Genomic DNA, 22873 nt, shown 5'->3' with positions numbered 1-22873 from the left:
TACTTTCTCTTGCCACCTCAGGTAGACACTAGGAAGGTTGAAAGATGCTGAGTGAAGGTGGTATCAACTCAGCCATGTAGGAGAAGAAAAATTCCAGGGGGTGCCCTTAGTGTTATAATACTTTGAAACAGTGCTACTGGGGAATTATTGGCTGGCATAGTAAGAGTTATTCTAGAAGTCAATAGTAGAGTTTTTTTTTCTTTTTTTTCTTTTTTAAACAAACTGAGCATGTCAGTAGCATACTGTGACTCAGGAAGATGATTTTAAATGGGAAAGAAAGATGCTCAACATTAGAAACCAAGAGTCGGGTGCGACTGAACTGAACTGAATCACATTGCATTCTCCCTGAGTATTCGCTTTCACGTGGCCATCCTGTTATAAGGACAACAGTAATACTGGCTTAGGGACCCATTCTGCTCCAGTATGACCTCACTTTAACCAATTACATCTGCAGCAACCCTATTTTCAAGTAATTTCACATTCTGAGGAGCTAGCACCTTAACCTATCTTTCTTGGACGACACAATTCAACCTATAACAACTCTCCAAAATGCTTAGCACTCCTCCTCTGTAGTAAATAATTCAGATTTCTAAGGTAATCAGCCAGTCATTTTGAATCTACAGATTCTCATGTTACAGGTGGTAGGTTAGTTAGCTCAGCTCTGCCTGTCTGCACACATGCGCACGCATACACACACACACACACACACACACACACACACACACACACACACCCCTCTCTCTCTCAGCCTTAGGTGTTTGAGGCAAACACAGTTCTTTTTGTATGTGCTAGAATGTACCACATGTTCTTCTGGATATACATAGCAAACTGCCTTCTCACATGAAGCCTCAACACCTTGAGGATTCTGTGCTATTCTACCTGCTCTCTGGTCAGGTATTTGGGGATTATCTCCGAGATACTTGGTGTAGGTCACTTCCCTCAACCTAACTAACAGTGAGCCTCTGATCTCCCTCCTTGCCTGTGACTGTGGCTTGTATCATATATATATATATATATATATATATATATATATAAAACATGGGTAAAGCAAGAACTGCGTTAACTCACACGATCCTCCCTTTACCCATGTTTATTGCCTCTTTTCTCCATCGCTGTCTCCTGATGGCCAGTTTCTTAAAATAATATGAATAGTAACATCCCACATCTGCATAGAACTTTTACAAATATTGTTTGTAAGCCCTCGCTACCTGTGACGATGCCAGTTAGTTAGGCATGATGACATTGATTTTATAGAGAAGGAGTCTAAGGTTCTGCCAGGCTAAGTGCTCAGGAACACTGGGTGGGTAGGTGGGTAACATTAACTGGAATCTTTGTGTTGTGACTCAGTGAACTCAGGCACTTCCAATACAACCCATGCCCACTTCAGTATTGGATTGCTTGGCTAGTGTTTGCACTGAACATCTGCCAGATAATATTCTGCTTCATAGCAGAGAGGGACACAAGCCCGATTTATGTTTATTTATGGTGATGGCAGGGATGTAGGACTAGTTAATCCTTAACCTACCTTTCCTACTATCACAGGTAGTGAAGAATTAAACTATTTATAAATGATAGAAAACCAAAGAAAGTGACCAGGATCATCATTATTGTTTTTATTGAGGATATTTGTAGACTCTGTTAAAATAATGCCTTACAGTTACCTGGGAAGCACTGGTGGGACCATGCTGATTGTTAAAATACTGAAATACTTTTGTCCTAGATGGTAAGTGGCTGCCATCCAGAACCTCTAGAGTACTCTTTGGCCACCAGAAGTGTCTGTCTTTTTCCCTGGACACCCAGATTTCCTAACAGCCCAGGGTATCCAGGGGATAATGACTAGGAAGAAGGGTGTCTTAAGAACCAGCTTCAGAGCCATGTGTAGCTGACTGGCAGATGGTTTGGATATTTCACCTGCTCAGCAAGCATACAGTGGGAAGAACACTTGTAGTTACTGAGGATGTACCCGTGAATGCACTGGGACTAGGGTGGGTGCTTTTTTAATATGTTGTTTTATTTCATTCTCACAATGGCCCTCTGGAGTACATACTATTTTCTTCATTTTACCACTAAGGAAAGTGAGGCTCAAAGAGGTGTAGGAGATACTGTGTCCAGATTCACGTATCTGGTAAATACTGGAGCTCTTGGACTTTTCAGAGAGCATGGGAATCCAAGTTCCATTTTACAGGTGAGGAAACTAAGGCAGGGAGAAGATACTCTTTGAGCTAGTTCAGACTATATTTGGCCCCAGAATTCAGGTCTCCTAGCCCACTGGCCTGGAGAAGGCAATGGCACCCCACTCCAGTATTCTTGCCTGGAAAATCCCATGGACGGAGGAGCCTGGTGGGCTGCAGTCCATGGGGTCACGAAGAGTCAGATATGACTGAGAGACTTCACTTTCACTTTTCACTTTCATGCATTGGAGAAGGAAATGGCAACCCACTCTAGAGTTCTTGCCTGGAGAATCCCAGGGACAGGGGAGCCTGGTGGGCTGCCGTCTCTGGGATCGCACAGAGTCAGACACGACTGAAGCGACTTAGTAGCAGCAGCAGCAGTCCACTGGCCTTGCGTTCTTCAGCTTCAGTGTTTTCCTGGGACATATGGTTAGGAAAATGTGTGCTGAGCCGGCTCCTATGTCAAAGCCGTGCAGAGACGGAGGGGTGGTAGAAGAACACTCTGAAACTGGAGTGTGAGCCACATCATTTTAAAAGACTTACATGAAGGACCTATCACCTGTAATTTATAGGTTGATTACACTTTCCCCTCTCACCAGTGAAAGAAGTAGCCTATAGATTAAGCATCCAGTTTACTTGGCATCTTCCTAAAACAGCCAAAAGTCTGCTTCTGTATTAGAAAGCAGAGTTGTAGATGAAATAAACATTTGCTTGTTTTTAGAAATTTTTTTTTTTTCATTTTTACTTCCATCTGCTGGTTGTTGCAAACAAGAGCTAATCAGCTGAGCAGAGAAACAGATGTGCTGTGACGGCTCCAAAAATGGGTCTCTCTCTGCCTGGCAAAGGGTCGTTGGTAGGGGATGGTTGCCATAACAACCAGCTTACACCAATGCAGAAATATCACAAGCTTTTTGCAACCACTCTTGCCTTCATTAATTATGCCATTCCTAGCTAAACGATACAATAATGCTATTTCCTTTGGCACTGCCAGGAATAGAGATGACGAATGAGATGTTTTGTGCTGATGGGCTGAGAAAGTCATAAACCACTACAGAGCTGAAATATTATTGTTGTCATTATTACCATTTTGTTCCCTAAGCTCTAGCTAATGGGTTTGGCACCCAATAAGAATTAATAGCATTTGCTGAGTGCTTACTATGTGCCAGGCACTAAATGCTTTGTATGAATTAATTCATTTGTAATCCTTACAACAACCCCCTGAAATTACTGCTATTACTGGTTCAGTGTTTTAGAGAAAGTAAATAAGTCACAGAAAGTTCTTGTCCTTGAACAGCTGTTAAGTGATGACACCAGGATTTAAACTCAGATATTTAGCTCCAAAATCCCTGCTCTTAACCACTATACTAGAGCAAACTGTTTATGACTACCAGTATACCAGAGAAGATGAATATCTTTTTTTCCAAGTTAAAAATTATTTTAGATAAGAATTATACTTTCTAATATGTTGAGGAAAATGCAATATTTCAACATGACACTAGAAACCAGTGTAATTAATGCCTCAGAGAAGGATCTGGAAAAGTAAAATAGCGAAGTTCTTCAGAATAGAATTTAGGAGATTTAGGTTTTAGTTATATCCCTGCCACTCATTTTTAAAAAGTGAATGTGGTTCAGTTACTTTAATATGGCTTCATTTTTGGTAGAAAAGATAAGAGCACAAATTTTGAAGTCATAGACCTGCAAGCAAATAGTAGGTACTGAAAGGTTGTTGTTGAATTACGACACCGGGATTCTTGGCCCCCGGAGGAGAAGAATTCAATCCGGGGCCAGAGATGAGGCTTGATCACTCACAGCTTTTGTGTAACAAAGTTTTATTAAAGTATAAAGGAGATAGAGAAAGCTTCTGACATAGGCATCAGAAGAGGGCAGAAAGAGTACCCCCCTGCTAGTCTTTAGCTGGATGTTATATAGTTATCAGCAGTCTGTTAATGAAAGAAAGGAATGTCTCAAAACTAGAATGGCACCAGGCCCCTCACCCATAGGATGTATTTTGGGATAATCTTGGCTCCAAATGGTTCATCTTGGGCCATAAAAGGATTAACTTGAATCTTGAAGAAGGGCAGAGCACCATACAAATAGTGTTATTTACATAGGTTAGAGGAACAATATTGGAGTATAACATACTGGTTCATCAAGTAGGTTCTAAGCCCAAAAGGCAGAACCGACTTGAAGACAGAGTTTGGGGTAAATGCATAGTACATTAGCATAGCTTAAAATAAACATTTCCATAAGAAAAAGGCATTTGTTAACTTCAGGTGAAACCAGGTGTAATGGCAACACAGAATTTTAAGAGAAACCTCCTTTTAAATTTGTATAGAGAAGGAAAAAAATATTGCTAGTTTGTTTCCTCCTGCCGATTAAGAGAGATAAAAAATGTCTGACACTTGCAGGCTATTTCCTCCATTTGGAGACCCCTCAGTACCATGCTTACACACCTAATTATGGACCTCAGGCAAGTTATTGAATATTCTGATTAGAAAGATGGGAGAAGTTAAAAGAGGTAAAGTGAGAAGGGAAAAAAAGCAGCCTCAGAGGACAAAATGAAATGATGTCCTGAAAGCGCTTGCTGCCATACTCATCATACTGTGTGCTGTAAAAGTGGTGGGGCCTGTTGCCTGAACCCTGCCTTTCCTGCCCTGTTCTCAGCTCAAAGAGGACTGGCCTGGGTCGTCTCTGCCTCTGAGGTCCATTCTGTGTTTCAGAGAGCAATTGACGGTTTCTGGGGGAAAGAGACTCTTCCCACTCTCACATTCCAAGCCCCTGGAGTTCCTGGAATAATGAAGAGGGGATCTCTCCAGGCTCTCAGTAAGGGTGAAGTGATGACAATGGTGAGACTTTAGGGTCCGATTTTACCCGACTCTGTTTTAAAAGGCTGGGGATTCTTGGGACCCCACCTGCCAATCACTTCACTGTGAGGAGGCTTTGGTTGCTCAGGAGATTCAAGTGAGGGATTTAGAACCTTGGATCACTGACTGAAAGACCTGTGTGTCTTCCCCACCACATTCATCTCTGAGACTCTGCAGCCATTTGTGTTCCCTGATTCCCCCCAGGTTCCTGGGTCAGCCTGTGAGAAGCCAGGATTGCCTCCCTTCTCCTTCTGGGGCAGACCCTACCTGCATGCCCAGGGTGGTCCTGTCTTTGAGAGTCCTGGAGCACAACCCAAACACTTGGGGCTGTGGTGGGTGAAGGGTCACAGTGACTAATGCAGCCCCGGGTTTCACCCTCAGCTTCAGCCCCAGCTCTCCCCACAGCTGGAGCTCTGCAGGGTTGAGCCATATATCATCTGTCACTGTGGAGGTGGGGGGCTGGCCCCGGAGGTGGTGATGACTTGCCAATACCCTCCTCCCGGCAGATCTAAATATAGAACCCCATTTGAGGCCTCAGCCTCCAGATGTGCAGAAGCACGTGGGGCCCCCAACCTGCCTCCTGCTCAGGGCTGAGTAACAGGTATCAAAGTCATAGCCTCTGTGAGCATTTCAAATTCCCAGACTGTCCTCCCATCCCTCTCCGGGGAGGTGAGGAAGGTCAAGGCACCTGTTGTTTCCCCTTCTTCATCCACCAAAGATGAAGAACTGTCCCCTCGGGGGTAGAGGTGTTTGCTGAAGAAATGTCAGAGCCCGCCTCTGCTCCTGCTAGGCTCCAAGTCAAATCACCCGGCAGCTACCCTCTGGTTAGCGCCTCCGCTGCCCTGCCCCGGGAATAGGGACCCAGCCTTAGGGAAGGGGAAGGGAGTTCACAGCTAGGCCAGTGCTGCCCTGCCTCCTCGGCACGATGGGCCCTGAGCTGTTGGAGGAAAGCAGAGGGAGGCGGGCAGTCAGCATTAGGAAGGGGACCCAGGGGGAGCCTGGGGTGGACGTGAAGCCGGAGCAGGTGGGACTTGTATTCATGGTGCTCAATTACGTCCCAGGTTTTTTCCATACCTTTTTTGGTTTTAAAAAGGTAAAGGAAATCACTCTTTGCTAGGACTGTGTGATATTCCCAAGGGTGCCCTGGTTTGCATGGTGATGTCAGTCTGGGAGAGGACATCACCCAGAGACCACGTGCAGATAAAGGGGTGTGCCCCTGCGGGAACATTCAGATGTTTTGTTCGATTTGCTTCCCTTCCAGTTTTTCAGATGTATTGTAGAGGAGAAACACCACCCGCATCCCCTCCCCCATTAGTTTCTTATTGTGGCTTTTGCTTCAGTTGTGTTACCTACTAGCTATATAACTTGGGGAGAGTTTCTTAACCCTTCTGAATCTGTGTCCTCCCCTAAGGTAAGAATACCTGACCTAACAGCTATGAAAAGGATGAAGTTGTGGAACTCCTACTCTGGTAGAATTAGAGCACTGGCTGACAAAGGAAAGGCGCAGTGGAAGGACAAGTGAGGGCATGGGGAGGTGAGAGGCGGTAGAAACTCCACCCGCTTAAGTGGGGGGAGTGCGGCATGCTCCCAGTATGGCAGTTACCGTGGCTGTGGCTTACGATGGAACACGAAATCCCTTCGGCAGTGTCTCGGCATTCTGTGTATTATAAGAATCCCTGGGAGATGCCTCAAACTCATGGAGAAGACGTGGACTTTGCTCCTGGTTTGGCTGCAAACCAGCTCTGTGACTCAGCTATTCCCCAAGACCTCAGTTTCCTCCTCTGTCAAATAGGGGGATTGACTTAATGAACCCTAGGATCCCTTCCAGCATCCATCTCTAATTTGGGAAAAGCTGCTAGGGGAGGGCACTGGGATTCTCCTGGGTCTCCAAGCACATGTATTTCTTCAGAGTCTTTGAGTACTAAGGACACATACACAAATTTGGGGTCACTGATTCTGCTTTCACAGGAGAATTCTGTGATACTGGTCCTGAGTCTGAGAGCAAGGCTTGCCAAACAGTTAAGTGTAAGTGATATGCTGTGCTTCCCTAGTGGCTCATTGGTAATGATTTCACCTGCCAGTGCAGGAGATACAGGTTTGATTCCTGGGTCAGAAAGATGTCCCGGAGAAGGAAATGACAACCCACTCCAGTATCCTTGCCTGGGAAATCCCATGAACAGGGAAGCCTGGTGGGCTACAGTCCATAACAAAAAAAAAACAACAAAAGTGAAATGTTTCCAGGGCTTTGGGGAATTTCAGTACAAAAATTGGTGTTGTGTGCTGGCCTCAAACCCAGGACAGCCCCCCTCTGCCCTCCGCCAGCCATGGTGGGAAGTGGTGTTGCATACATGTGCTCTGTATCTTTTTAAGTTGAACCTTGTTTTATTTTTCTAAAGGCATAAGCTGAGTGTTACAATCCTGGGGAAAGGCTTGTAGAACATCATATTTCAATTAGAGACCTTTCTCAATTTTATGTGAACAGCATAATTTAAATTATTACTGGCAGTTTCTCAGTATACAGAATATAGATTCAGTTCTAGCCTTGAGTTTTATGAATGAACCAAAAAAAATCACCATCCCATCAATTTCAGTTCTTCTGGTCCATATCCCTTTTGAAAAAAAAAACCCTCAAATCTCAGATATATTCTCCCTTGAAGTTATATTTCATCCAAGGGAAGAGATTTCATGTGCTTATTCAGTATCTCAGCTTGTTACACTTTAAGATATTTGTACGTAAAACTGATGAATAATATTTGCCGCTGGAATATTTATAGCTGCAATTTACAATTCTAGGGAAATTCTATTTTAGAAATCTTTACGATCAGTAACATTTATTAATTATGCTGTGTGAATTATGTAAGCAAAATTAAGAATCCTATTTGCCTTCCTACTTCTCAGCCCATCTTATTTGCCAGTCTGTTGACTGTATTTTTGGGCTCAAGGTCAGCCAAGGATTAATAGCTTTAGGTCTATTTGCTTTGCCTCTTTTTAAGCTGAATTTAGCTCTTGAGATAACAGCATTTTGCCTGTGTACTTGACTGAAATTTTAATCTTGACCTTTGGTTATAATTTTGGATCACACAATCAATTCTAGTAAGATGAGAAACCAGAACATATAAAGCAAACCTAATTGCATCTTTAATGACATTTAAAAAATTAGTGGAAAAATAAAATAGTCTGAATAACAGCTATTGTCTTTTAAGTTTTGTAAATCATTTTTTAAAAGAGCAAAACATATTTTTCCTTATGGTGGATAGTGCTACTGTAATATTATTTGCTTGAAAATATTGGTTAAAAATCACATTATTGAAAGAGATTTCAGCCCAGCAGCTCTTTGATTTTTCATTTGATAAATGGTTTAAGTTAAATAGTTTGGAGAAATCTAGGTTTTCTGAATGCAGGAGTTCATATGTTGACTATTTTTTATTCCCCTTATATCCAGTCTAATACAGATACTCTTCCCAGATAATGAAGATATTGAGATAAGGAGAGACTGTTCTCTCAGGTTATTATAGATCAAGTCTTTCTGCAAAGATAGAGGGTAGGTCTCACCCCTGTTTTGGGAACTTTACCCGTTAAGTCCTACTCTTGGTCTAGGTGGAAATGAAACTGTAATCATGGGCATTCCATGGGACTGTGGTGCCCTGAGAGTATCAAAGTACTATTCCTCGTCTTGTGCTTACAACGGAAAGGGGTATGGTTGAGAAGAGAACTCTTTTTAAACTTGAGTGACCCTAGTTTTACAACCAAGACATCACCTTTAACCTGTCACCTTGCTGATGAAGAATCCCCACAGCCAATACATACCCCTGAGGAAGTAACCACACCCTTTTGAAGATCAAGGCAAATTTTCCAATACTTATTTACATTTTCAAGACAGAAAAACAGACAAAATTTGTTCTTTTTTGTTATAGAAATAATTTGTGTTCCCTGTAGACATTTTAGAAAATGTGGACGGTCTTATAGAAGTAAATCAATAAAATATATAGTACCCATGTGGGTGTTCTTTGGAAGGAATGATGCTGAAGCTGAAACTCCAGTACTTTGGCCACCTCATGCGAAGAGCTGACTCATTGGGAAAGACTGATGCTGGGAGGGATTGGGGGCAGGAGGAGAAGGGGACGACAGAGGATGAGATGGCTGGATGGCATCACTGACTCGATGGACGTGAGTCTGAGTGAACTCCGGGAGTTGCTGATGGACAGGGAGGCCTGGCATGCTGAGATTCATGGGGTCGCAAAGAGTCGGACACGACTGAGCGACTGAACTGAACTGAAGCATCTATGACCCGGTGATATCCACTACTAACATTATGGTACCATAGAGAAAGCTGGGTAATCAGCATTTCCCTAAGCAGTTCTTCAGACCATACCCAGGGGGAAGGGATTGCTTCGTTTGCACAGGAAGAAGAGATACAAGGAGATTAAATAATTTGCTAAAATTATCCAGTGAGAAGGTCGCAAAACCAAGATGAAGATGCCTGGGTCTGGGACCTTTTTGCAACCGCCAGAGGGCCGAATCTTTTCACAGTCCCAGAGCTTTTCATAATTTGTTTTCTCCAGCTCATGGCTAAAGAAAGGGCCAGCCTCCTCAACAGAACTCAGTGGACCATGCCCTGGGATGGATAAGGAAATGATATGTGTCAAAGTGGTTGTGTTATCAAACTGTAGCTACAGTTTCACCCTGTAAACTCCTTTAAGAGAGGGCAGGAGGGAGTGACCTAAAGTCTTATTGGAACTTATTAGCTTAAAAAAGTCTCGCGAGAACTGCCCAAACGAAGAAAACTGACAACAAAGACCAGTAGAACTAAACTATAGTGAAAACGTATTTCTTGTCCTCAGCTCCCTCCAGAAAGAAGTTTTGGGGTAGCCCAGGTGGTAATGACCAACATTTCAGAAGCTGTAGCCCATCTCTGGGTAGAATAGGTATTGGTATTGAGCACTGAGATTGTTAGTGCATAGATATTGCCAGAAATCTGAGCATTAGTGTCTTTCCCCTTCCTAAAATAAGCATCAATATAGTCTAAGTGTATCAGAAAAGTCATAAGGTTGCATTTCAAGGTAGGAACGTGGACATGCTCCATTAACCAGCATCCAAACAACTGCTGTGTTGCTGAAGCTTATCTTCCTTAACGGAGGCATTATCACAGCAACCAACATCTCTTCATAGACCTTAATACCTTCTACCAAATATTGGCAATACAATCCACTCAAAATTCTAGTCATCTGGTTTATACCCCAGAGTAATCTACTGTTTGATAAGTAATTTGCATACAGAAGTTAGCCTCTCATTTTGAGATACCCTGAAACCACTTATTTTGAAATCATGAAGTCAGTATATTAGAGCTGGAAGGGATACTAGAGATTATTCATCCCTACCTTGCCATTTTATAGATCTAGAAAGTGAGATCACTATAACTAAAGAACCCTCAGCTCAAAATTTTCAGAGGACTTGATCAGAGGGACCCAGCTAGTGAATAATGGAGTTCAGACTTTCTGATTCCAGTCCAAAAGTTTTTCAGCATAGCTTCTCTGATGAGTGCCACAAATTGATATGGTTGGGGAAGGAAGAAAGATAAGACATAATCCTCACACTGTGTTACTTCTGTTTACTTCAGGGGTCACTTTGATGAGATTGTAAGACTGGCCCCTTTAAAACCTAGAAGAAGTGATGTGGCTAATGATAGATGAACACTAAATGGATAGAACTACTCATTAAAACTCAGAAGCAGTATAAACACTCACTGATATCATGCGGAAGAGTGGAAGGTTGTTAAAGGTGACTATGTAGAAGTTTGTAGGAATTTATACATCCTGAAACTTACTGAGACCCAATGAATCAGCATTTTAATCTTGGAGCCCATTAGCAAATATTGCTGTAGAACTCTCTTTAATTCAGTTAACTCTATGCTCTTAGCTTTTGCCAGATGCACTTACATACACATCATGTGAAACATTCCAGAAGACATACCTTCTTCATGTGAACATGCTTGTGAGACTCTAAAATCAACTACAGAGAATTCTTACTTTGTAGAATTTGCATTCATTAGCAGTTTTTCTATTCACAATACTAGATTAAGAGAAATATCCCAGTTTGTTAAAGTTCATGATATACAACCTTGCCTCTGCTTCTGGTACTTATAATTGTGTGTTCAAACTACAAACTTTGACTAGTTGTGTTGGCAACCAACAATAGGAAGATTAAAGTCTATAGAGTTGTGAAATATAAGATATATTTACTGTAACATAAAATTCTATGTAGTCACTAAAAGCACATTGCTGTTTCATTGTTACCCTTTAGTATATTCTGTTTCTGATCCTGATGGAATTTTGTTTTTCTTATTGAATCTACACAGGGGAAAAAATTTTCCAAGAGCACACTTTTTTCCCAAGAGCATGACTTTTCTGTACCTAGTTAGGCAGAGAACTTAGACTCAATTTGAACTTGCTATACTGCCTACAAAACTGATGTCTTCTTCCTGACTTCCCTGTTCTGTGAATGGTACCATCATTCTCCTGGCCACCCAGGTCTTAAGTTAGTCTTCCTTGGTGTGCCCCTTTCCCTAGCCTCCCAAGTCCTGCAAGTCTTCCCTTGAACTCTCTCTCACCTGTTCTATATTCTTCATTCCACTGCCACCAACATCATTTATACTCCTGTGATTGAAGCAAAGTCTTGACGTAAGGGAGAGTATACACTTGCCTCAAGTATGTCTCCTCCTGTGGGCAGCAGAGCTGAGGTGGAAGGACGGAAAAGGATGAGGCGTTTGGGGTCATGGGCCTGTGGCAATGCCATTTCAAACTCCCCTGTCTTCACCCCTTTAACATGACTTACAGAACCTGGGAAACCTGGTCCCAGGGCAGTGCACTTAATTGCCACTGCCATTCACATTTTCTTTGTGGAGCATTGTAACAAGAGATCCAGAGAGCTCTTTGAGAGGTCACGTTCTCCTGGGGGCAAGACCAATTGACTATCTAAGCCTTCTTAACTCAGTTTTGTTTTACCTAGAGATAAGGAGAGTGCTGAGCTAAGGAGAATGAAATTGCTTTTTCTCCTAAAGAAACAGTTGCAGACTTTGATGTTGGATTGATAGGAATACAGTTCCAGGATGTGTTGACCTGCCATCAGCAATGTACCCTCTTCTTGGAATCCCATCACACATAACTCAGTAAAGAGAAAAGGCAAGAGAGACTCTCTCTGAAGACATGGGACTTTAGGTGAAACAAATCTTAAAAACGTGGTTAGTTTGGTCAACATATGAGTACAGATGCTGATAATTCAGGTTCCTTGATAACCTTTATTATTTAGAGTACTTATCATATTATGATGTTTAGATGTCTCTCCTCTGCCTGGGATCAAATTCTGTCCCTGACCATGACTAGCTATGGGCCCTGGGGAAGCTATTTAACTGTGCTATATCTCAATTCCCATGCCTACTACAGGTAGTAATAGTACCTGTCTCACAGAGTGATTGTGTGCCTACCTAGGACCATGCTGGCTCATCAGTACTTAATAATTATTTGTGAGTTATTTTACTACAGAAATTTTCTATAGACTTTCTTTAGAAAGCTAAGCTTAAATTCCTTTGTCACATTGCTAGCTGAGTTTAGGGAAGATAATCTGGCCAAAGGATGCTCTTCTATTAATCAAACTGAGCTGAAGATCGTATGTGTCTGTCTGTGAAGAGAAGTGAAAACCAGATAAACGTTTTGAATATTTTGTAACAGCACTTGAGAAACGATAGGATATGTCCATTCCCACCTTTAGACAGGTTCTTGGAATTGCCTTCTGTATCCCATTCGAGATGGCTAGAAGTCAATTAGAATTTCTTCCTGGAAGTGGCCGACTAGGGACACTAGCTACTTTTCATTGTCTTGGTTGGCCTGAATTGGTCTCCCTCTAATATCCCAAGCTTTTGAAGCCTGCATCCTTTATTAGACATGCTAGTATGTACTGGCTTAGGACATTTATAAGTGTCATAGATTGCTATTTAATTTCTTACAGGTTCACTTTAAATTTCACTTGGCCATAGCTCTTGTTGGAGGATACAGCCCTATTTCTCTTTTCTTCACAGGAATGTATAAGAATGGTGAACTACTTGCTGATTGATAGGTCTAAAATTATGTTTGTCTCACATATTTGGAAATGTCATCTCTGAAAAGGAAGGTGTTAAATAGCCTTCTCTGGAGATCTTTTAAAATAATGTAGTTTCTCACCTGATTGAGGTGATGAAAGTGAGGTCTTGGGGGGACAATGGAACGGCCTCTGCTTCCAAAATTGGAATTATTTGAACTTGAGTTTGAATGCACATTTGAAAATAATGTGTTGAAAGTATCCTTTTAATGTGTTAAATGTATCCTTCTGTGGCAGGCGAGTCTGTTCAGAGCATGGGGCTGGGATCCATCCCAGGCCAAGGATACAGGTACATGGAAAAGGGCTGTTTAGTTCAGAAATCAGAGGAAAAGGAAAAGGGTAGAGGACAATTATAAAAGCCGGAGACCAGGTCTCGGGTAAGGTGGGCACGTTCACCTGGCATCGTGAGACCAGTGAGCTGGGTCTGGCAGAGAAAAGGTGGATTAGGTTTCTGTCACTGACATAACATTATCACACATTTAGTGGCTTTAAACAAGACATGTTTATTCTCTAGGTCAGAAGTCTGAGTCTTACCTAGCTGAAATTAAATTCTTCATTTGGAAGTCTTACAGTAATCTCGGACTTAGAATGTCCCCAGAGGAACACATGGTGTTCAACCCAAACCTGCTTCTACCACTGTCTTCCCCGTCTCATTAAACACCAGTTCCATTCTGGAATTGCCCAGGTTAAAAATGCTGGACTCCTCTTTCTTATAAGCCCCATTCAGCAAATCCAATTGACGCCACCTTCACAATTATATTATGAAAATCTGATTAGTTCTCACTGTCTCTAGTTTGGATCCCTGCAGTAGCATCTTTAACCGGTTTTGCTTCTTCTACTCGTGTGTCTTATCAATGTACCCTCAGCACAGCAGCCAGAATGCTCGGGCTAATGTGTAAGCCAGAGCTGTTACTCCTCTCCTCCCCACCAGTTGGCCCATCTTACTCAAAGACCTTCTGATGGCCTAAGAGGGCAGGGAGGCCCGTCCCTTTGGCCAGTGATGCTGTATGTCCACCTCATAGGCTGTTTGGACCAGCACAGGTTCAAACTGTAAAAGTCTCCCATCTTCTCATAATCATGGGTTATCCTAGGTCAAGGAGGCAGATTTCAGGTCAAACAGGAGCTTTTGGTCCCGGCACATGCTCCGGCCCACCCCTGCCTTCTCCCAGGCCCATTGTGATACCCACCAGAGTCTAAGTGTAGAGCTTTCCCTGCTAACTCAAAAAGCTGATAGAAAAATACTTTCCCACAAGGTTCCAAACTCTTCAAACCAATGACAAGCCCAAGGGCATTTTCTGGTTCCCCTTCTCCGGTACCCAGTTGGGCTAATCCCTGAAGCAGCAGCTGGGTGGAAACATAAACCAGTTGGGGTCTGAGGAGGGGGGCAGATTTCCTTGGAAAAAGAGAATGCGAGGGAGTGCTTTCTATTTGAAGTTGACCACATCAGTCTTCCGAAAGCTTCCTGCTCCGGTGCCACACTCCTAGGGACTTGGCACAGGAGGCGCAAGAGACAGGCATCTTCGAGAGCAGCTGCTCCTCACGGTTGAATCAGCAGCTGGTAACGAGATGAAGGATATAGACAAAGCCTGACACTTGAAGGGTGTCAGGGTGGGTGTGGGGAGGTATTTACCCTTGTGCCTCCCCTGGCACTCTCCTTGGTATCGACAGGGTTCAGTGCACGTTTATTGAACTGAATTCATACATTTTAAAAATGAATGAACATATCCGATGATAAATCAGCCACACAAATAAGACCTAGAAAACGGACCTTTTGTTATTACTGAAATTCAGTATCAGTATAGCCAGGAAACTGAGAAGGGGGCTCAGGCTGGCCAAGGGCCTTCTGGGGCATCTGAGGTGTCAGTGGGGTTGACGTGTTATGTCCTGCTTTTGTCTGGTAGGTCATTGCTTGTGAGCAGCAGTATGACTCTTCCTATGACGCTCGCTGTGACGTCTGGTCCTTGGGGATCACAGCTATTGAACTGGGGGACGGAGATCCTCCCCTCTTTGACATGCATCCTGTGAAAACGCTCTTTAAGATTCCAAGGTAGGTCACAAGATGGCGCTCTTGGCTCATTAGTGCTTTGGGAACGAGGCTCGTTAGGATAATAAATAGTTGGTAAACAGTTTCTCTCCAAACCAGTGAAAGCCTGATTGTAAAATGTATTTCTCTTTTAAGGGGGCGGCGGGGGTCGGCACGGGGGACGGGGGGATAGAAGGTTTCCTGAAAGACAACATATTCCAAAAATAATAGGAGTGTGTTCTAACAATCGCATATTTTCAGTACTCCAGTTTTTCTGAGATGTTGATTTTTTAGGCTTTGCATGGCAAGACTAAAAATGCAGCTTTGGCTTAAGTACTGTCTAAATACTAGTGTTTTCTTTTTAAATGATATAATCATATCTGGTCTTTTTTTTTTTCAGTTTGACTCTTTCTCCAGTATGCTGAAAAATTTAGGAATGAAAAAAAAATGGGTACCAGCACTAAAAAATTTTTGAAAAATGTTACATCAGTCATGATTTTCTCTCTAACTCTTTATTTCTGTCTCAGTGGGAAATGGTGCTGAAAGAGGTCTGTTTGAAGGGTATTTAAATGCCAATATATTTTTTACTGTCTATATTCATTAGGGTTTTGTACAAGAGGTTTGTTGGTTGTCTTTCATCAGAATAGGGCTGATGTTTGGCGAGGCACTAGTTACAGAAAATGAAGCTATCTGGGAGCTCCACGCAGGCATGTTGCAGCTTGAAAGCTTTGTCCCTTTCATATTTCTCTTGCAAAGGAAGGCTCTGGCCGGCTGGGAGCCATTTAACTGCTTTAACAATACAAGTGTTAACCTTTCCTTATCTGCACAATCACACAGCTATCACAGCCTTTAAAAATTTCTCCTGATTGCAATTTGCATTTCTGATTAGGCCTATTTATATGCAGATGAGGCTCTGTGGCATTCCTCTCCATAATGTTATCCTTTTATACCTAGTCCAGATGTGAACAACCACCCAGCATTATTTCCAAAATGATTCCCAACCAAGTCAGAGTTGGTCTGTTTAACTTTTCCAGAGTATAAAAACAAGTCCAGATGATTTAAGACAAAGCTTCTGGCTTTTTAAATGAATGGTCTGATGAATGTTCAAAATAATGTAAGAATGCAGGACCCCAAAACAGTATTGTGTAAAGTAATATGTCAGAAAATGATAGATGGTATCTGGAATAACTTATATGTGTGTTTTGATTTTTTACAAATGGCTTACTCTTTATTTACTGTAGCCACATAATTTCTCAGTTACCAGAATTAAGGTGTGGTTTCTGATTAGCTTGGAGAAGGAAGTGGCAACCCACTCCAGTATTCTTGCCTGGAGAATCCTGTGGACAGAGGAGCCTGGGGGGCTACAGTCCATGGGGCCGCGGAGTCAGATACAACTGAGCGACTAACACTTTCACTTTTCTGATTAGCAAGACATATGTACTTTCAATAGGCCATCATCTGCTTGGGTATGTTTCTGTCTTTTTTTGATGTGCATTTGTATACAGACCAAATGTTCAAAAATTTCATAGGGTGATAAATATGAGGCAGCTTTGAAAGTGTGTGTGCGTGTGCATGGGTACACACACACGTGAATGTGTGTGTGTTTAATAGACCCTTTATCTCCAGTGACTCCCCTAGTTTGCTTCTGTGCCCAGCCAAACCTCTGCTCTCTAATAACTTTTATACTCTCACTCCCCTCCCTTCTTCTGTCTTGGGAGAAGCTTCCAGATCTGAAGCACAAATAACCAAGCCTCCCACTAACTTGCCTCAGGACAGGGCAAACTTCAGGAACAGGTGAATAGCTAAAAAAGGATCTTAGGAATGACACGGATCCTTATCCCAAAGTAGATTGAAGCTTTCTCTCCTCCTGGTGTAACCACTGGCCCTTTCACCATCTCTTGGTTCCTGTGCAAGTGATGAATCAGATTGAACTAGGGAATGTCAACACTAGCTGGTTAGCTGGCCTTCAGTGTGATTACGTGTGCTTGACACTTGCCTTTATCACAGCCTTAATGGCCAGCTTGACATTTTTGGACAGGAAGGATGGAGGTTTTTTGTTTTTGTTTTTTTAATGTAGCATGTTTATAATTACTGCATAGCTTTTTATACTCACCAAGATTTTACTTAAAAAGTATCTTGTTAACTGGAATTACACAATTTTCTTAGGAAGGGTTGTAGACTGCCAAGTGTGTTTGTGTGTGTGTGTATGCACATGTGTTTATCCTCTTAATCTTGGGTGGTAAAAACAGTATCCTTTCCTCAGAAAACTTCTGTGATGGAGAAATTTAATATTTACACATTTTAGATAGGCACTCAGGTTATCTACCTGTGTGTTTCATGAGGCTCTCATTCTATCTCAGCATTTCCTTTCCTAAAGCTAATGGCAAGTAACGACGAAAATCCTTTGAATCTATTTGGTTTCAGAATGTTTTCCTTCCTCTTTGGTTATGAGTGTTGTCGGTGTTCTGGAGCTCTCTTCTCTTCAATTAAACAATGAAGTCCATTGCAGAGTGCTCTTGGGGGCCAGGGTACTGTGTGTGGCCTTTCTTACCTGCCTCTTGTCTACACCTTTCTCCAATTGGAAATAAATTGAGTAAATTACCAAGTAAAGGAAGAAATGAAACCTGCCCCGAGTCAGGGAAGGGGTGACTTTTGTGAGTGATAAAGGACTTGGGACTTAACACAGTGCTGGTTACATGTGAGGAGGGAGCCTCAGATGTCAACAGAACAGGTGATTACTGGGGTTCCTGGGCTTTGTCAGAAAACAGGCGAGGTCTGCCTGGCTGTGCTTGATTTGCCTGAACAGGGGCCTCCTGCTTTCTGCTCTCTGCCTCCACGCACCTCTCCCTTTCTTTTGACCTTCACTTTAGAAGATGACATATGGGGTATTTGTGACCTGTCTCTGATCACGACATGACTTGCAATCTTTCCTTCACTGCAAACACACAGAAATTATCTGCTGATTGGCAGAGCAGCCACTGTTTGCTGAACTTGTCAGCATGTGTCATCTTGTCTAATGCCTTTTTTCCAAAAAAGTCACCCCTCTCTGACAGCCTCTGCTGTCTGCTGCTATTTTTCTCCAGGAGTTAGAGGAGAGGAAAAGAAGGAAAACTGTTTCTCTAGGCATCAGTGGGTTTGACAACCTCTCTCTCACGATTCTCTCCTGAGGACTCCTGTAGAATTCCAAAGGCTTAGAAGGATCTTGCAGATGACCTGGATAGATTTTTCACTTAAAAGGAGCTCTACTTCATAGATGTATTTGCAGGAACCCATGGAGCTGGGAGAAATGTACAATTATGTACCTTTCTTGGCAACCAGATATCTTTCCTTAGCTTGGAGTCTTCTGCTAATGACCTCTTTGACCTCCACAGATGGGGGCAGGGAGGCAGTGGGGACCAGTGTGGGTGCGTTTACTGGATGAGGACTAAGAGCCCTGTCATTGGCCAGTTTTCTGGAGCCAGATAGCAGCTGAATCTCGGAAAAGGCAATGGCAACCCACTCCAGTACTCTTGCCTGGAAAATCCCATGGACGGAGGAGCCTGGTAGGCTACAGTCCATGCGGTTGCTGTGGGTCGGACACAACTGAGCGACTTCACTTTCACTTTTCACTTTCATGCATTGGAGAAGGAAATGGCAAGCCACTCCAGTATTCTTGCCTGGAGAATCCCAGGGACGGGGGGAGCCTGGTGGGCTGCCATCTATGGGGTCGCACAGAGTTGGACACGACTGAAGCGACTTAGCAGCAGCAGCAGCAGCAGCAGCTGAATCTGTGCGGAGTCTCACTGCACACTGAGAGCTTCCATTGCATTCCTGGGGGAAAATGCAGAGTGCCTTTAAGATTCCCAGCAGAAATGTGCTTGTCTGAGAGTGAATGGGACAGAATGGCTTGAACATTCCAGTCCCTGAAGCCAGTGACTTTTCCTTCCTAAAGAGGAGTTATCTTCTAGTACACAATTTGGGAACAGAACTCATGATAATTCCAATTTACATACAGGCTTGTTTTCCTCACCGAATTTAGAGTGTTCCAAACTGTCCCCGGCTATATTAGTTTCTGAGGGCTGCCACAACAAATTACCACAAACCTGGTGTCTTAACATGAGAGAAATGTATTCTCTCCCAGTTCTAGAAGCCAGATGTCCAAAATCAGGATGTCAGCAGAGCCCTGCTCCATCTGCAGGCCCTAGAGGAGAATCCTTTCTGCCACTTCCAGATTCTGCGGCTCCTGGGGTTCCTTAGTTTGTGGCAGCATCTCTGAAACCTCTGCCTCCATTTTCACATGGCTTTCTTCACTGACTCTGTGTATTTTTCTTTTCTGTCTGACTGGTGAGGACACCCATCATTGAATTTAGGCCGCATCCTAATTTAGGGTGATTTCATCTCAAGATCCTTGTCTAAATTTTATTTGCATGCGTGAGTCACTTAGTCGTGTCCAGCTCTTTGTGACCCCATGGTCTGCAGCCCACCAGGCTCCTCTGTCCATGGGATTATCCCGGCAGGAATGCTGGAGTGGGGTGCCATTTCCTCCTCCAGGGGATCTTCCTGATTCAGGGATCAAACCCACAGCTCCCGTGGCTTCTGCATTGGCAGGCAGATTTTTTTTTTTTCTTTTTTTACCACTGAGCCACCTGGAAAGCCCTAGCTTAGATTTATTGAGTGCCATCAATGTGGCAGGCACAGTGCTATGTGATTCACAAAAGCAAGTGTGTTCAGTTCCCACAGTGACCCTTGAGGTAGATGCTGCTGCTGCTGCTAAGTCACTTCAGTCGTGTCTGACTCTGTGCGACCCCATAGACGGCAGCCCACCAGGCTCCCCGGTCCCTGGGATTCTCCAGGCAAGAACACTGGAGTGGGTTGCCATTTCCTTCTCCAATGCATGAAAGTGAAAAGTGAAAGTGAAGTTGCTCAGTCGTGTCCGACTCTTCGCGACCCCATGGACTGCAGCCTACCAAGCTCCTCCGTCCATGGGATTTTCCAGGCAAGAGTACTGGAATGAGGTGCCATCGCCTTGAGGTAGATGCTATCACCCCTTTATTCTAGAGGAGAAAACTGGAATTCCAGGGAGAAAGCCCTGCTCCCGCGCACCAGTGGAGGGAAAATGATTTCAATCTGTAAAGTTTGACTCCAAAGACCTCCCATTTTGCAACTGCTTTGAAAAGTTAAAGCCCTTTCTTAAGTTGTATTTATTTATTAATGGATTGTGATTTCAGCACTGAGGGGGCTGGAGTATAAAGAAAAGAATAAGAGGGAACTGTTTTCGGAGCTTTCTGAGAGACCGTTCCTGGGTTATATATATTTGACTTGAATAAAATTTTACACTGGAAAAAATAAATGAAAACGATATCCCAGTCTTTAAGAAGCTTACAGTCTGCCTTCCTTCTCCATGCTCCCATTTCAAACTGACAGAGGAATCCTGAGAGTTAAAATTTTATTAGCATCAGTGTGTCAGTCAAGGAACTGAAGGACAGAAATCAAGTGTCATCACAGGGGAGCACAGCCCTCCTTGGTTCAGTGATTAATGACTCCCAAACCGGAAATCCCTTCCCTCTCCAAACTCCTCCCCTTCAGGCAACTGCCTTTCAGTTCCTGATTTAGAACACTTAAGGCCAGTGTTTGAACTAAAGAATTGAAGAACACGTATTACATAAAAGCAGAGCAGCATTTCAGGTTGTTGTTGCTGGTGCCCAGTCGTTCCCACCCCATTCCGTGCTCCTTGTAAAGCCTGGGCCTGCCGTGACCATCAGGGCTGCTTCCAGTAGCATCTCCTCCCCTTCACTGGCCTCTTGTTTTTTCAGTAGGAAAGCCTCACTTTGGTTGTGGAGAAAACAGAAATCTGTTCCTGGCATCCTGCTTTGGAATGCATTTTCTCATGGAAACTTTTTTTTTTTTTTAATTTTAAAATCTTTAATTCTTACATGTGTTCCCAAACATGAACCCTAGGGAGGAGGCAATAAAACAACTGAAGTTCTCACTTTAGAGTGTTATCAGACTCGTGGCCAGTTTTGAGTTTTATAATTGAGTCCGAGGACAGCCTGTGTCTTAAGCTTCATGCTTATGGGAAAAAATGCTTTCCATGCTCTAAACGATGCATTCACAAGAGTGCTTTGGAACACAGTCTGCTGGAAATTAGGGATGGACCATGCCCTCCAACCCAGGACATCTCTAATTTGGTTCTTGCTAAGTCAGGCTTGGGATGAGTGCTTGAAGTGCAAGATGAATAAGATAGGATTTTTTTTTGCCTGAAGAGAACGTGGTTTTACATTCCATTCACTGCTCCATTCACTGGCAGAGGTAAAATGGGCAGAAGTCAAACAGCAAAAAAAAAAAAAGAGAAAGAGAAGGGACTGAGAAAGCGGGAGCCTCTGAGACAGATTTCCTCAGCGTCTCAACGCCTGCAGCTGGCTCCTGTTCTGAAATACATTCCTTGGGCTGAATTTTCATCTAAGTTCATCAAATGCCCATCATTTTTAAAAGGTAAAGATTCCTTTAATTCTGATTTTCCTAATTCACAGACCAAATTGTTCCCACATGGGTGGCAACCCAGCTCCTCAGCTGTGAGATGCTGTAGAGGCAGCAGGGAGTCCGGAGTCACCAGTAATTGTCTCAGTATTATAGAATTGTCACAGGACATTTTCCCTTAGGGCTCAGAAATACAAGGAAAAGAAATTAAAACTAACCTATTGTTAGAATGTAATGAGTTAGGGGGGTGGGTGTTTAACGGCACAGTAAGGCTGGGTTTACCCCGGGGGAACTTTGGTTTCTCTTCATCAACCCAAGTCACTTAGCTATTGGCCCTCTGATCAACGAACCCTCACAATCCAGGCTTCACTCATATAGCAGAAGGAGCTAGGAGAATTAGCATCATTTAGCACTTATTGAGTGCCCAAGAGCAAAAATAAGTTAAAAAAATACTCCAATAGAAAAACAATAGTCTTTTATGCCTCTTTTTCTTTGTTGGGAGATTTCTAGTCCCATTTTAGTGGATTGTGGCCCCTACCTCTCAGGATATCTTGGGAGTGCCCTCCTTCCTGTATCCTCTCCATTACCTTGAGAACAGAGTAGCTGGAGGCAGCTGGCAGAAATGCCCCCAGTGGAACATGTTTCCAAACTCTTTTTTTAATTTGAGTTGAGCAGTTGGGGCTGTTAGTTCCTGTGGAGGTGCAGCTTGCTGCCCCTCCTGACTCCTGGCAGGCAGGGAAATTTCATCTTTGCAGGGTTTCATCTGGAGATCAGGTGGCAAAGCAAGAGCGTGCCTCCAGGGAGTGCTGGTCCCCATCCCTGTGGAGAGGAAGCCCACCTGGAGAGGAGGGAAAGGCTGGAGAATGAGAGGTGTCGGCCTTGAACCCTATCCAAGCTCTCTCCCTCCTGACTCTGATCTCATTATTTCAGCCCCAGTCACTTTGGCTAATTCCCACTTAGCTTCTAAATGGTGGAGAGATGGGCAAAGAGGGCAGGCAAGGCAACAGAACTTGAAATAGTGCTGAAGGGTTTGTGGCACCCTCATTTCCTCTTGATTCCAGGGAGTGGGGAAGCAGGAGTAGAGGTGATGAAGAATAGTTAGATAGACTGTCTTTACGGGTTGGCATAGTAGTAGGGCAGGGGCAGCACAAGGATGAACAGTGATAAGGTGGTAAAATGAAGGCTCATTACAGCTGCAGCTGTCTTTTCCTGAAAAGTCCTGAAATCAG

General features: G+C 43.3%; 1 protein-coding gene across 1 annotated transcript in view; it reads left to right on the top strand.

Moving 5' to 3' along the window:
* The window catches only part of MYO3B (myosin IIIB), a 421280-nt gene that overhangs the window by 20045 nt on the left and 378362 nt on the right, over positions 1-22873 (top strand). The window contains 1 exon segment of the mRNA XM_068968451.1: positions 15067-15212. Coding sequence (XP_068824552.1) covers positions 15067-15212 — 146 coding nt within the window.

The sequence above is a fragment of the Capricornis sumatraensis genome, chromosome 3 (assembly GCF_032405125.1).
Source record: "Capricornis sumatraensis isolate serow.1 chromosome 3, serow.2, whole genome shotgun sequence".
In the NCBI taxonomy this organism is placed as follows: domain Eukaryota; kingdom Metazoa; phylum Chordata; class Mammalia; order Artiodactyla; family Bovidae; genus Capricornis; species Capricornis sumatraensis.
Note: the sequence above shows the minus strand (reverse complement) of the source record. Positions and strands in the feature narration are given on the sequence as shown.